Source organism: Setaria italica, chromosome III (genome assembly GCF_000263155.2).
Source record: "Setaria italica strain Yugu1 chromosome III, Setaria_italica_v2.0, whole genome shotgun sequence".
Taxonomy (NCBI): Eukaryota; Viridiplantae; Streptophyta; class Magnoliopsida; order Poales; family Poaceae; genus Setaria; species Setaria italica.
Window position 1 is genome coordinate 19,894,046 of NC_028452.1, and position 14,422 is coordinate 19,908,467.

The 14,422-nt window shown below is 47.6% G+C and overlaps 2 protein-coding genes across 3 annotated transcripts; one reads left to right on the forward strand and one right to left on the reverse strand.

Moving 5' to 3' along the window:
• Positions 1-1,049: 1,049 nt before the first annotated feature.
• Positions 1,050-3,573, forward strand: LOC101756188 (probable receptor-like protein kinase At1g11050). 2 transcript variants are annotated; one of them, XM_014804970.2, is made up of 2 exons: positions 1,050-3,136; positions 3,261-3,573. In XM_014804970.2, exons 1-2 carry the CDS (start codon positions 1,182-1,184, stop codon positions 3,310-3,312), a joined length of 2,007 nt encoding a protein of 668 aa, XP_014660456.1. In that variant the 5' UTR covers positions 1,050-1,181; the 3' UTR covers positions 3,313-3,573. The 2 variants fall into 2 exon arrangements, with proteins under 2 accessions (XP_014660456.1, XP_004962036.1); XM_004961979.2 differs by having other exon boundaries at positions 1,050-3,275.
• Positions 3,339-5,881, reverse strand: LOC101755517 (MADS-box transcription factor 4). The gene is made up of 7 exons (XM_004961977.4): positions 5,459-5,881; positions 5,273-5,339; positions 5,113-5,174; positions 4,927-5,026; positions 4,797-4,826; positions 4,238-4,282; positions 3,339-3,755 (listed from the first exon to the last, which is right to left on the reverse strand). The coding sequence occupies exons 1-7, from the start codon at positions 5,644-5,646 to the stop codon at positions 3,600-3,602; spliced, it is 648 nt and encodes a 215-aa protein (XP_004962034.1). The 5' UTR covers positions 5,647-5,881; the 3' UTR covers positions 3,339-3,599.
• Between the last annotated feature and the right edge of the window lie 8,541 nt (positions 5,882-14,422).

Sequence of the window (14,422 nt, forward strand, 5' to 3'; positions counted from 1 at the left end):
CATGTAAAAAAGAATGGAGGGAGTACTTAGCACGAAGTCATCGGATTTAGGGTCGCTCCAGACCAATGCTAGATCTGTCTATAGTTCTGGAGATCCTACGTGACAAAGAATGTCTCTGGTTTTGGAGATCCCACGTGGTGAAGAATGTTCTTCATCAGCAATGGTTTTTAAAAGTATTCTCTATTGATGAAAGTTTTTTTTTCAAATCACATAGATGTAGACGCTCACAAACACGTATGGACACTCGCTCTTACAAACACACGCACGTAACAACACCCCCATGAGCACCTCCGGAAGACTGAGCCGGCAAATCTTCTGGATTGACGAAGTCACTACTAGCGCGTGACTGTCGACGTGCATATCGCTTACCACTAAAAGAATAGTGCCAGTTAAATTCTAGAATAAATTTACCACTAAAAGAATAGCGCCCGTTAAATCCTGGAATAAATTTAGGAAAATACGAGAACTCGAATCCCGATGGACAGGTTACAACACAAAGGAACCTCACCAGCTGAGCTACGCTGAGTCACCTATTGATGAAAGTTATTCGACATAAGCTATTGAAAGTTTCCTTCATCAAAACAAATTAATCTGAAATATATCCTTTATAAAGTGTTCTTATATTGTTATTTTTTCGAAAACATTGTTACATCGCATTTTATTTTAAAATATTTTTGCGAAACTGCTCTAATTGTACAACATATGAGCGTGCTCACCTTTTAAAATTTTGGAATATGCTCCCACAATTAGCCGCTACCCATGTTTGACACGTCACCATGCAGCCCCCCAAATCCACGCCACGTCACCCGAACCGCTGGCACAACTCACAAGACGTGATTGCGTTCTCCCCGCCACCACAACCGCGGTCGTCGACCACCTGCCCGGCCACTCATTTCCTGCGGCCTTCCGGCGAGCCGGCGCACGCCTTCCCAACCACGTCCCCTTCAATCCGACGCCCACGACCACCTACCCGACCCCACCCGTCATACTCCGCGGACCGCACAAAAAAAATCCGCGCGCGATATTAAAGGCGGATAAAGAACTCGTGCACGCAATGGCTTAGCCGCCGCCCCATTTTACCACTCCTTGTCTCACTCTCCGCCCCCGACGTCAGCCGAGAAGGAGCAGAGCTCCTGCTCCTCCGCCACTCGCAGCCGGGCGCGCGCCAACCGCTCCCGGAAATGCCGAGCCCGAAGATGCTCAGGCCTCTTTCGCTCCTCGTCGTCCTCCTCTTGCTCGTCGACTCGCCGGCGCGTGCCGCGGGGGCGGGCGGCGGCGGCGGAGGGAACGCGACGTCGGAGCCGTGCCCGCTCGACCTGGGCTACGTGCGCACGTTCCCGTGGGACCCGACGCCGTGCGCGGGGGCGGCGCCCAACATGACGGCCTGCTGCCAGACGCTGCTCTCCCTGCTCGGCATCGGCCTCGCCGAGCGCCTCCGCGCCACGGGCCGGTTCCGCCTCCCGTCCGCGGCCGCCTCGGAGGCCTGCCTCGACGGCGTCTCGGAGCTGGTCTCCGGCGCGCCGGCGGGCCTCCCGGGCTCGTCCCTGGTGCCGAAGTGCTTCCCCGACCCGGACCAGCTCGCCATCACCCCGTCCTACTGCGCCGGCGTCTCCACCGTTGCGGAATTCGAGGCCGCCGTCGGGAACGACTCCGTCCAGGCCCTGAACTCCTCCTGCGGCCCCGACCTCTCCTCGCCGGCTACCTGCTCCCAATGTTACGCGGCTGGTGTCGCCGCCACCGCGCACCTCACCACCGCCGCGGCCAACGATAGCAAGTCGGAATCCTGCTTCTACCTCTCCGTCCTCTACGCCGCCGGCGTATCCAACGCCGCCGGTCCCACCTACCCACCCACCGCGGCCTGCGCCTTCGGCCTCGGCCTCTCCTCCCTTCCCTCCTCGCCGTCCAAGTCCAACAACGCGGTCATCTACGCCACCACCATCCCAATCGCCTTCGTTCTCCTCGCATCGCTCCTCGCCTTCTTTCTTTGGAGGAAGCGGAGGCATGGCAATAGCAAGAAGAAGAAGAAGAACCCCAAGATCTGTGAAGAGGGGTCGGCGGAGCGGCGGTCGCACCCGCGGCCCAACACCGGCTCGATTCTCTTCGACATTGCCGAGCTCGCCAAGGCCACCAATGGCTTCGCGGAGCGCAACCTCGTCGGCCGCGGCGGGTTCGGGGCCGTCTACCGCGGCGTGCTGGCGGACGGGTCCGTGGTCGCCGTCAAGAAGATGCTGGACCCGGACATGGAGGGCGGGGACGAGGAGTTCACCAACGAGGTGGAGATCATCAGCCACCTCCGGCACCGGAACCTGGTGCCGCTCCGCGGCTGCTGCATCGCCGACGACGACATCGAGGAAGGGAAGCAGAGGTTCCTCGTCTACGACTTCATGCCCAACGGCGCGCTCGAGGACTTCATCTACAGGGACAAGGAAGCGGCGGCGAAGCTGCCACCGTTGACCTGGGCGCAGCGGCGGAGCATCATCCTGGACGTGGCGAGGGGCTTGGAGTACCTGCATTACGGCGTCAAGCCGGCGATCTACCACCGGGACATCAAGGCGACCAACATCCTGCTCGACGGCGAGATGCGCGCGCGCGTGGCGGACTTCGGCCTCGCCCGGCGGAGCCGCGACGGGCAGTCCCACCTGACGACGCGCGTCGCCGGGACGCACGGCTACCTGGCGCCGGAGTACGCGCTCTACGGGCAGCTCACGGAGAAGAGCGACGTGTACAGCTTCGGCGTCCTGCTCCTCGAGATCATGAGCGCGCGGCGCGTGCTTGACATGACGTCGCCCGCGGGGCCCGTGCTGATCACCGACTGGGCGTGGACGCTCGTCAAGGCCGGGCAGGCGAGGGAGGTGCTCGACGAGGCGCTGTCCACCGCCGAGAGCCCCCGGAGCGGGGTCATGGAGAAGTTCGTGCTCGTGGGGATCTTGTGCGCGCACGTGATGGTGGCGCTCCGGCCGACCATCGGCGATGCGGTGAGGATGCTGGAGGGGGACATGGACGTGCCGGAGCTGCCGGACAGGCCGCTGCCGTACGGGCACAGCCTCATGTTCAGCGAAGCCGGAAGCAACTTCAGCGCCTCGCCGGCGTTCAGTGGCCCGCTGGCCCCGTTCATAGACAATGGGGACATGCTCAGGTGATGAACCGGGGCGAAATTTTCTGATTGATCGCAAAATCTAGCTAAAAGTTAAGAGGGATGTAGGTAGTGATTGTAAGTGCTGCTGTTTCTTGATTAAAATTCATTTGTATAATGCATTCAGTTGGCAAAGGAACGACATCGCATCCATTTCTGCTGCTTCTGTTTTCCAATGACCATCAGTCACCAGCCAGAACAGAGATCAAACAAGCATAAGGTACCAAGTTAATCGCACATTTCAGTCCTAATGCTGGCATCATTATGACATGGACCGGCATTAGCCTACCAAAGTTAAAAGAGACGGACACGACCGCATCGGAGTAACTGAAAGACAACATTGTTCATCCAGACTGACATGAAAAGAAAGATACAGAGCCAACGCTGAACGATGAAACACAAGCTAGAAGATGCAGGTGTAGAGCTTCAGTTCAGAGCGGCATAGTAGGAGGATTCAGAAGCCTCGCTACTCGTCTTCCTGCAGGTTGGGGTGGCTGGGCTGCACCCGGAAGGTGAACGGCATCTGGGAAGTGAAGTCCCTGTCGTGCTGGACCTGGTGGTACCCGATCTCCAGCTCCCTCATGCCGCCGCTCAGCTCCACATCCTGTTGGTGCTGGTAGGCCTGAAAACAGGAGAGGAAAAAACTCATAATGTTCTGAGCTTTCAGGTTTCTTTCAGCAACTGCAGAATGAGGTTACTCCTTACTAAATCTGAGCTACTGTGGATTTTGGAAGATTGTTAATATGCATTACATAGAGATTCACTGATTCAGAACACATAAATGGTAGTAACGGGAAAAATGCAATCAGAAAACTAATTCGTTTGGGATTTATCTGGTTAGTTGGGTCTTGGGTGGGTAACAGGATAAGGCTGAATGGTCATCCTGCCTGAATACCAATAGGTGAGCTAACCGCGCTAGAACTAGACCTAAAACCAAGAATTTCCATGGCCTAGGAAGAATTCCTGAGCTTGGAGTGCAGGTTTTCTTCAGTTAGCTCAGCACATTGAATTTTTTCAGAATTTTGCATACTGATTCGAAGTGAAAAGGAGAAAACAAGGAATGGTCAAGCAAATGTTCAACTGCTATCCAGAAGGGGGAATTACCATCCTAAAAGACAGCAGCTTGTGCTCGTCCTCCAGCATCTTCCCCTGCAATCAGTTACAAAAGGCCATTAATGATCAGAAGCTGTAATGTTTTTTCTTTATCAGGATCTGTAAACATATTTTCACTCTAGAAATACTCAACGACTTCCATCAAAAGGAAAAAGTAAAAAAATGGTTTCTCCATGATCTACAGACTACACAGTTAGGCCTCATTTGTATAGCAGGGGCTAAACTCTAGCCCTGTCATATCGGATATTCGGATGCTAATTAGGAGGACTAAACATGAGCTAATGACAAAACTAATAGGAGAACCCCTAGGCTAAATCGCGAGACGAATCTATTAAGCCTAATTAATCCATCATTAGTGAATGGTTACTGTAGCACTACATTGTCAAATCATGAACTAATTAGACTTAATAGATTCATCTCGTGATTTAGCCTAGGAGTTGTGCAATTAGTTTTATAATTAGCCTATGTTTAATACTTCAAATTAGTGTCAAACATCCAATGTGACAACCCTTACGAACATAAAGACAGGATTCAAGTTTGGAGCTCGTACATTCCTCTTGTGCATCTTCCAGTGCTCCATCTACAACAAAACAACGAAATGAAACCAACATCAGAAACAAGACCGTGGCCTAATATACTTTACACTACATGCGAGCTGGAGCCAACGGATGAAGTATTGCCTGTTTGTCGCGCAGGTTGGTCTGCCCGTTCTGGAGCGCCTCCTCGATGGCGATCAGCTCCCTGGGCTGCAGGGAGTTCAGATCCTCGCCTTTCAGATGCCTGCACCGTCACAAGGCACGCGTCACCACAATCACAACATGAACTGAGCAAGAAATTGGAACCAGATCTTGAACAGAAACACCGACCTGAGCTCAATCTGCATGTTGTCGTTCTCCTTCTTGACCCTGTCGATCTCTGCACTCAGGCTCTGAAACATTTCGGAGCTTCAGTATCTGAACCACTAATCTGCTCGTGGTACTGAAACAAACCAAAGAAAGGGGGAAAACGAAACAGAAGTGCGTGCACCTTGTGCTTCTCATCCCACAGTATCTTCCCGGAGTTGGTCTGGTACTTCTCCAAGATCCTTGACAGCCTGCACGATCAGACAGAAGTTTTACGTTTTAATTTGCGATTAGTTCCAATAACAAAAACAGAGAGAAAGAAGAACGATAAAGTAGGCCAAGAAGATAATGGAGAGCAAGGGATACACACGAGGTCCTGGGGGAGCAGTAGTCGTAGAGCTTGCCGCCGCTGGAGAAGATGACGACGCCGACCTCGGCGTCGCAGAGCACGCCGATCTCGCGGGCCTTCTTGACTAGCCCGGCCCGGCGCTTGGAGAAGGTCACCTGGCGGTTGGTGGAGTTCTCGATCCTCTTGATCTCGATCTTGCCGCGCCCCATCCTCAGCTCCTCCGCTACCAGAGGGATCCGCACGCAGCAAGGGCTCAGCTCAACGAAGAAGCGACACCAGCCGGCACCACTCCCTTCTTCTTCCTCCTCCCCGTGAGCTTTCTGCTGAAATTGCGGGGGATCTTTATGCCGGAGGTGATGGCACTAGTGGATTTCCATGGACCGAGGAGTAAAGGAGAGGCCGCCATGGAGGGAAGGGAGGTCAGGGTGCTTTCGCGCCGGTGCAGGATTGCAGGGCCGGAAATGGAATTATGGAAACGGCTAGCGTGGGCGTGGCGTGTTTTTTTTTTTGGGGGGTGGGGGGTGGGGGGGGGGGGCAGCAGCTGCAGCACTGACTAACTGGAGCATTCGCAACGGCGGCCAATTAGTGCCACCGGCGTGACAAGGTTTGCTTGAGAGGGAGGGAAAACTGGGAGAGAAGTTCTCTGGGCTCACGTGGGCCATAATTTTATCAGGTCACCTGGGCTCTCCCCCCAAAACTTTGCGGGCCCACCCAATTGTACAAATGGGGCCCGAGATTCGAATCCGAGCCGCGCGATAAACCACTGGACCTCTCAGCGACTCAGCGCGCGCCGCGCCTGCTTGCGATAAACCACAGGTCCACCGCCCCCCGTTTCGACCGATCAAAGCCTCAAGCAGCTCTTCCAACTTTCAACTGCTACGATGTTCTGCTGCAAGATACAATAGTCTGAAGATTGCATGCTCAGTACTAGTTTGAAAGATTACATTCTCAGTAATTTCAGAAACCATCCTTAAAAGATGTTCAGCTGACCAGAAAGATTCGAGTCCAAATACAACTTCCGGTACAATATTACGCGTCGAACTGGGAGGAGTCAATCACGAGGCTCATGGGCTGCCGCGCTTTTTTCTGCAAAAGATCGGCTAGGTCTGTATTTTTTGCTCGTTTTTTTCACTCTTCATCATTACACTAGTTTTTTCTCTGCAAAAAGAATATTTTCACCCACTATTTCTCTTGTCACACAAAAAACGAGATTGATTGTATAAAAATTCATGGCGGACGGGTGATAGAAAAATAGCTGAAGTTTTTGGTAAACACTCCCAAACAATAAAATTATGAAGATAATAGATTGGTTGACTCTATGAATAAAAGTATTTTTTTTTGAAACGAACCAGATAGGAGGGTTGCCGATTTTATTAAAAAGAAGAAAACTCAGATTGGGTAAACGCATTCAACACACAGCAATAGCCATAGGTTCATTTTATCACAACATCATCTACTTCGAAGGCCACGAAACCTTGCAGCAGCACAGCTGCAGGAGGCACAAGTCTGAAGACTGACTGAATCCAAGCTCAGTGAGTTCCAAAACCAAAACGAGCATCCCAGGCGATCTACAGAAGCAGAGCCTACACCGGAAAGATTACTCGAGTCCAAACGCAACTTCTGATACTAAGCATTGCCACAACCGTGACATATGCATCAAAACAGATCAGAGACGCAATGAGTGCAGATCTCAGCTCACTGGCTCACCCGCGGGCCTCATCCCGGCGCACCTCGAACGCTTGCCCTGGCTCATACTCATAGGCTGTCTTGGGCATCCATGGCTTGTAGGCTCCATCATGGCATAAGTTCTGCAGAGAGAGAGAGAAGGTTTGCCTTTAGTCTGATATGCCTTCAACATAACAAGTCAACAGAAAAAAGGAATGTCGGCAGATCTGAAATGGTGATACACTTGGTAACATATATCTGATGTGAAGCAAGAAATAGAGTGACAGCCAAACTGATTGTCTTTTTATGTCTATATGTAAAATGCTAAATACATTATTACAGCCTTCTTTTAACCAAGATTGCACTAGGCAAGTTTGGATGGCATTGAAATAAAGTAAACCAAAAAGTAACCTGCATGTAATTTACTCAGTTTATATGAAAGAATCAAGGGAAAACCATTCCAACATTGAATGAGTGAAATAAGCGCAAATCTCTGCATTCAGTTTCTTTCTCGTTCATAATGCAAAGCTATAATACAAAGACTATACATGTTCTCTAAAAGGAAAGGTCAGTAAACATCACTGTTAGAGTTTACCGTGAAACTCACCCCCGGCGGACTTGGAAGGCGCGCACACAAAAAGAGATGAACAATTGAGTTTGGTGTTGCACTAACCGGGCAGCTTTTCTCCTTGCATTATATGAGTATTTAAAGAGAAAAATTAGTGTAACTCATGGATTATTAAGCTAGCCTATTTACACGGCATACAAATCATGCCATCCCATAATCAGGGGTGGATCCAACGCGGGGGCTGGGGGCTGGAGCCCCTCTACCCCATGGATCCCATGGAGCCCTTCAAAGCATCCCCCTACAAATTTCAGCCATAGATGAAGAGAAGGAAGAAGAAAAGGAGGAGGAAGAAGAAGGGAAAGAGAGGAGGGAGGAAGAAGGAGAAGATGAGCCCCCTCTAATCTTTGGCCTCAGATCCACCCCTGCCCATAATCAACACTAATGCCGACATGACATGCTGTTACTTCACCTTCACGAAGGAAACAGCAAAAGACTAAACAAAATTAAAGACACAATCAAGATGGTCATCAAGCGTTATTTGTAACAATCACCTTGAACCAGAAGAAGAATTTTCTCAGTAGGCTCAGTCTCTCATCACGGCCAGCTGACTTTATTTGCACAGCAAGATCTGCATGATTTACCAAACATCAGTTTTGCTCACGAAGTACTATATGCAACAAACCAATTACTCTCTTCTTGCATTTTTTTAGGTTAATAAAGCAATGAAACAAGAGCCTTCAAAACTGCTAAGAGGACCATAAGTTAATGCTCTATTCCCTAATGTGAATATATTTATGTTGTGTCAAATAGGCACCATGCAGTGAAGTTAATAATCTAGATCTCAGTTCATAGAAGAAAGCCTCGAGTAAAAATAAAACCAAGGTTTCTTGTTCGATGTGGTATGCTATATATCATTTTATTGTGGTTATAAACTAGTGTGAGACAACCAAGCTAGCTTGCTAAGTTCCAAATGGATGTCGATGATCCATAGAGTAAAGGAATAAAACTTAAATTTCGAAATTCCACTATTACTTTAGATGATGGGAGCATAATACCATACAGATCAATAAGGTGAAGCTACTGCATCATTTTAATGTGGTTATAAACTAGTGTGACTGTGTGAGACAACCAAGCTTGCTAACTTCCAAATGGATGTCGATGATCCATGGAGTGAAGGAATAAAACTCCAATTTCGAAATTCCACTATTACTTTAGATGATGGGAGCATAATACCATACAATGCTCAAGTGCTTGTAAAACTAGAAGTCCTAATGGCACACCTTTCTTGAGTCTTGGTCCAAATAGAATTTTAATCACCGCACAATAATCAAGCTAAAAACAGTTGCCATCGTCCTAACTAAGTAATTTTGAAAACCCCCAAACTGACTAAATTACCTGGGTGGTAATCAAGGTAGGATCGACTAACTTTTCCTGAAGCATAGATCTTTTGTCGGGTAGCTTTCCTCCAAAGCTCTTCATGTTCATTCTGATCATATGGACGACTTAAAAAAACATTGAGTTTTTCATCAAACACGGAGGAGCCACCATAGCTAAGAGCAGAACTCACCGTTCATGCGCCCTATTTTATCCCGGTTTAAAGTTGACCCGGGACAAAAGGTTCACCAATCGGGACTAAAGCTCGGTCACTGGTGGGAGGCTCACCAACCGGGACCTATTATCCCGGTTGCAAAGGCTAATGGAAAAAAAAAAGACCCTGAGAAGTCTTTTATCCCGGTTTGAAACACCAACCGGGATAAAAGACCCCCAACCGGGATAAAAGGGTCGAGAGCTTTTTATCCCGGTTTGTAATACCAACCGGGATAAAAGGGGGTCTTTTATCCCGACTGGTGTTTCAAACCGAGATAAAAGGGTCCCCAACGGGGTGGCTGAAAGAGGACTAAATCCCTCGAACCTTTTATCCCGGTTTGTAATACCAACCGGGATAAAAGGGTGCCCCACGAGTTAATACAAAAGGATTGCATCCCCTACATAGTCAGATGTGTTGTGTAGATGGGATGGTAAGGAAGCTATGCGCGAGGCTGGAGGTTGTGGGTTCGAATCCCACGCAGCGCGCACGCGCATATTTCACGTGAAAAATTGTATGACTTGTGACGTGCGCGTGTGGGGGGTCCCTCCCGGGATTTCTTTTTTTTTTTGCAACGCCTGGCATGGTGACCTGTTTTATCCCGGTTGGTATTACCAACAAGGATAAAAGGGGGTCTTTAGTCCCGATTGAGTGACCCGGGACAAAAGACCCCCCTTGTCTCGGTTGGTTTATCCCGGATGGATTTTCGGGATATTTGCATCCTACCAACCGGGACTAATACCGAGTTCTCTACCAATGGAGGAGCTCCTTGATTATTTTTGCATGCCAGCTATTAAATAATTAAACAGCATCATATAACGAGAACATCATAAGTTATTGAGAAGAAAACTTACTTTTATATCAGAAGGTTCGATGTAAAGTACACGTCCGTGCTCATCAGTTGTGCAGACTAAATCATGACCATTCAAATTCTTTGAAGAAGGCACGACATGGTCCCCGCTTGGCACATCATACGTAAATGCATTCTCATCTTTGCTTAAACATTCCATGAGACGTTTATAACTTGGTTCTATTTCTGGATCATCCAGGCTACTTAGATGGTCAAGTATCGATCTCTGGAAGGGTGATGGTGCATTGGATGTATCGTCCACCTCATACCTCGTAGAATCAGGCAAGCCGTCGTCCCTATTTGGCACATCAGGATGAGGGACGGATATCTCAACTTCATTTAAATGTTCTGGATAAAATCCAACACTTGGCTCTACTTCTGACATGTCCATGTCATCAAGCAACTTGCCCTTGTTGCTTGATGATCCACTCATTGTTTTCATGGACTTCTTCTGGCATTTCCCTTCAAAACTAACTTTGCTAATATAACGTTTGGGATAAAGCTCATAAATTGTATCTATTATTGAAACCTTTGTACCAGTTCGACCGACAACCAACTTGCTCTTGTTGCATGATGATATCTTCATGGTTTTCTTGGTCTCCATCCGTAACCTACAAGCATCATCGGCAACAGTTAGTCACTAGTGCCTACAAAGAAATTCTCAATTTTAGAGTAACCAGGAAATTTCAAGGCAACATCATGAAAGTAGCAAAAAACATCATGCAATCCAACATATAATCCAATAATAAAGACCTAATGCATAAAGGCATAAATATCTATTTTTCCCAACAGAAAAACCATTAAGTGCTAATTCCGAATTTTATAGAGTCTGAATGCAAGGTGTGAACAATGCAAATTTCACGCAAAAAATGGAAAGACAATCAAGTGATGACGGCATATGGGTAGTTTCATGAAAGAGACATTGGAGATGGGTTTGAAAAAACTAGCTATCATATATAAGTATCCATGGTAATAAATTAAATATAACAACTACTTGCAAGATGTGTCAGGTTCAACAATCCTAAACTCAAACAGATTTAGCGGGAATATGGAACACCAAAAAAACATTTGGTTTCCTTTTGCAAAGAAGAAAAGGTCAATAGTTGGGATTCAGGGTTGGGGTCTTGCGGCTCTAGGGATGCCTCCTCAAATCTTGAGGCCTAGAGTGAAGGCTGCCAGTACCAAGCTAGCTTGCCATAGGGGACAGGGTGGTGGTGACGTCTCTGGTCACCGGAGGTGAAGAACAAATCAAATGGATGGGGTAGGGTTAGGAATGTCACAAGTTAACAGGCTAGCGCACAGCGGGAGGCAGTGCAGATTTGGCAGCGGGGAGTCGCCGAAGACGGAGAAAGAGGTTTAGGTTAGCTTACCGTCATTGTTGAAGATTGGCTGGGTGTCAACGGAGGGGAGCAAGTCGAGTGGCGGCGTCGACAAAAAAAAAATGGGCCTGTTCGCTTAAGCTTTTTGGGCCGGCTGCAGCTGTTGCTGTACAGCCTAGCCGTTCGGCTGCGGCCCAAGCAGCAGCGGCCCAAGCACGCAGCCAAACGGCTGCACTTATCCCTATCCAGTCGTCTCTCCCATCTCCCCCATCTCCCGCACTCCTCCCAACCCCGCCGTCCCGCACTCCTCCCGACCCCGCTGCCCACTTCGCCTCCGACCGGCCCCGCCCCTGCCAGACTCCGCCCCGCCATCGGCGCCCTAACCAGCTCCGCCCAATACTCTCCCATTCTCGATCTACATTTGGTATACTGCTAGATTTCATGCATCTCAACACTAGCCAGTAGATAGTAGAGAGGAGGCCTACATCCAGGTTGGTTAATGTCCCATCGCTCAATCCATCAATTTTTCAGATTTCCTTTTGATGAGAAATTGCCACCTCCATGTCTTTGGACAAAATGCATCAATCTTACTGCCTTCATTGCCATGACAAGGTCTTTGATGTCTTCCCTCATGCAGGCAGTGAGAAAATAGTGCTACGGTTAGTCAGGAGATTCCAAGCTAAGGCTCTTGATTTTACCCTTCTGTGTGGAATCTTGACCATTATGGACTTGGTACAATCTCTTCCATTCGTCAGTAGCAGTGAGGTGAGGCTGCTAGCATATGGGAATACCCTCTGAACCTGTTGAATTAGATCAGGGGTGATCTCATGTCGTCTTGCTTATATCGTGCGAAATTGAGACAATTTTGCTAGATTAGGCAGTAACATCTTTTGTGCCTTCACTTTTGTTATCTACACTAGTGTCAACCATTATTGTGCTCTAGAGTATAATTTTGTAGTATATTGATGCCAGGCAAACAATCCATTATTCTACTATGTAGTATAATTTTGTAGTATAAAGTGTGTATCTCTGGCTAGTTTTAGACTTTAGTTGATGGAAAATGAAAATTTCCAGCTCCTACATTCATATGTGACTGATTCTAATAGTTATCAATCAGCGTATCTCTATTTATTTTTAGATGACTAAAATGTTCACCTAGCCTTCAACTACAAGGCGTCTTTTATATATACTAGGATTGTGCCCGTGCGTTGGCACGGGTAATAAAATATTTATATTTCAATAAGCACAGCATCCAAGTAGATATCTTGTACTAATCAGGTTCTAGGTATAGTGAAAACGAAAAGAAATAACAGTATAGTAGAAGGGACAATACCTCCTCAGTCATGATATCTCCAACCTTAGCAAGGTACCTTAGAACTTTACAGTAGTAGAACCTTGCTTTCCAGAATATTGTTCAAGTTTCTTTTGACTACAAAGGGACACCACTATATCATCGCATCTACCGATATTTTCCATTTAAAAGGAAAAGGAAACATCCAAGCATAATACATTTGAAATAGTAAGTTACAAGTGCAAGCACTAAGCAGTAGTTTCTAGCTAAGGAGAGCATTGCTTGTGTGCCACAAAAAGGTAACTTCCATAGGTGGCAGCACTGGCACACTCCTCAACATCATCACGGTCTCCACCTGAAGCCCATCACTACGAGCTGCGTACAACTCCTGCAAGACGCAAGCACAACGAGGCAAGCATCAGTTCCATCTCATTTGTGCACTTTGTGATAAATGTTGATTCTGACCTTGCATGTTGTCATTACTACTGCGTGTATGGCATACAAACCTTGTAGTTAGGAAGACATATAATTCAAACTTGCACACAGATGGATGCAGGCCGTGCCAACTGGGATGATAACACTACAAAAATATTCCTTGACCTATGTATTGATGAGAAGAATAAGCTCAACTACAACAAAAAGGGCCTAACCAATCTAGGTTGGCACAACCTGTATACAAATTTCAAACAACAGACGGGCAGGAAATATTCCTGCAAACAGCTTCAGAATAAATTTAATGCCTTTAAGAGGCAGTACAAGGATTGGAGAAAACTGAAGAACAAGAGTGGTACCGGGTGGAACAGCAGTACCCGCACCATCGACTGCGATGATGAATGGTGGACAGCCTGAATTGAAGTAACTACTTTTCATCCTACTAATTACGACTTCCTATCGTTTACCTTCTGCTTTGACCTCCGATTGCCCACATGCTTACATATTTCCTACTTATGACTTATAGGAGAATGAGGCAAACAAATATTTCCGTGGCAAGGCTTTTCCATTCTATGATGAGTTAACCACACTTTTCGGGACAACGGACATAGAAGGCGGTCCAATGTTATGTGTTGTGGAATTGGAGATAGAACACCAAGTTCTGGAAGTGAAGGCAACCCTGACACTACGGCAGATGAAAATGTTGACTGGTTAGAGGACAATGTTGGACGATCTAGTGTGGGTCGAGTGTCGCAAAGGTCAGGAAAGGAGCATGTTGTTGACAGCCCACCACCCAAGAGAACTAAGAGCATGGAGTACTATGTCGAGCGCATATCTGAGAGCATGATGCAAAGGACTATGACTGAAAGAAATCTAATCAGCCGTGAGGAAGAGGAGGTTATGGAAATGCTGCACCTTGTAGAACAAGATGGTGTACCGAATGGGTCTAAGTTGTACTTCATAGCTATTGAGCTGTTTAGATTGCCAGCCCGACGTGCATCTTATAGGAGCATTACCGCTGCAGAGAACCGAATTGCATGGCTCCGATGGACTTGGGATAATGTCAAGAGGAAGTAGTACCGGTGCATGATTAGAATGTCGTTTGCATCTATCTTGGAATGTATGTCCGTGTACTGTGACCATGGCATGGTGTGGCATCATGTCTGTAATGTGAATTATGTTATGTTAGACCTGGATTATTCATGCTACTAATCCATATGAATTTGTGTCATTGCTGCATGTTGTTGTTGTTTTTAACATTTTACAAATTATTGT

What these genes read in the sequence shown, in the direction of transcription:
- LOC101756188 (XM_014804970.2), top strand. Translation starts at nt 1,182, where the DNA reads ATGCCGAGCCCGAAGATGCTCAGGCCTCTTTCGCTCCTCGTCGTCCTC. An exon ending in GACAATGGGGACATGCTCAG is followed by an intron (nt 3,137 to 3,260) that starts GTGATGAACCGG and finishes TAATGCATTCAG; the next exon opens with TTGGCAAAGGAACGACATCG.
- LOC101755517 (XM_004961977.4), bottom strand. Translation starts at nt 5,646, where the DNA reads ATGGGGCGCGGCAAGATCGAGATCAAGAGGATCGAGAACTCCACCAAC. An exon ending in TACTGCTCCCCCAGGACCTC is followed by an intron (nt 5,340 to 5,458) that starts GTGTGTATCCCT and finishes CTGATCGTGCAG; the next exon opens with GCTGTCAAGGATCTTGGAGA. An exon ending in AGCTGCTGTCTTTTAGGATG is followed by an intron (nt 3,756 to 4,237) that starts GTAATTCCCCCT and finishes TCCTGTTTTCAG; the next exon opens with GCCTACCAGCACCAACAGGA.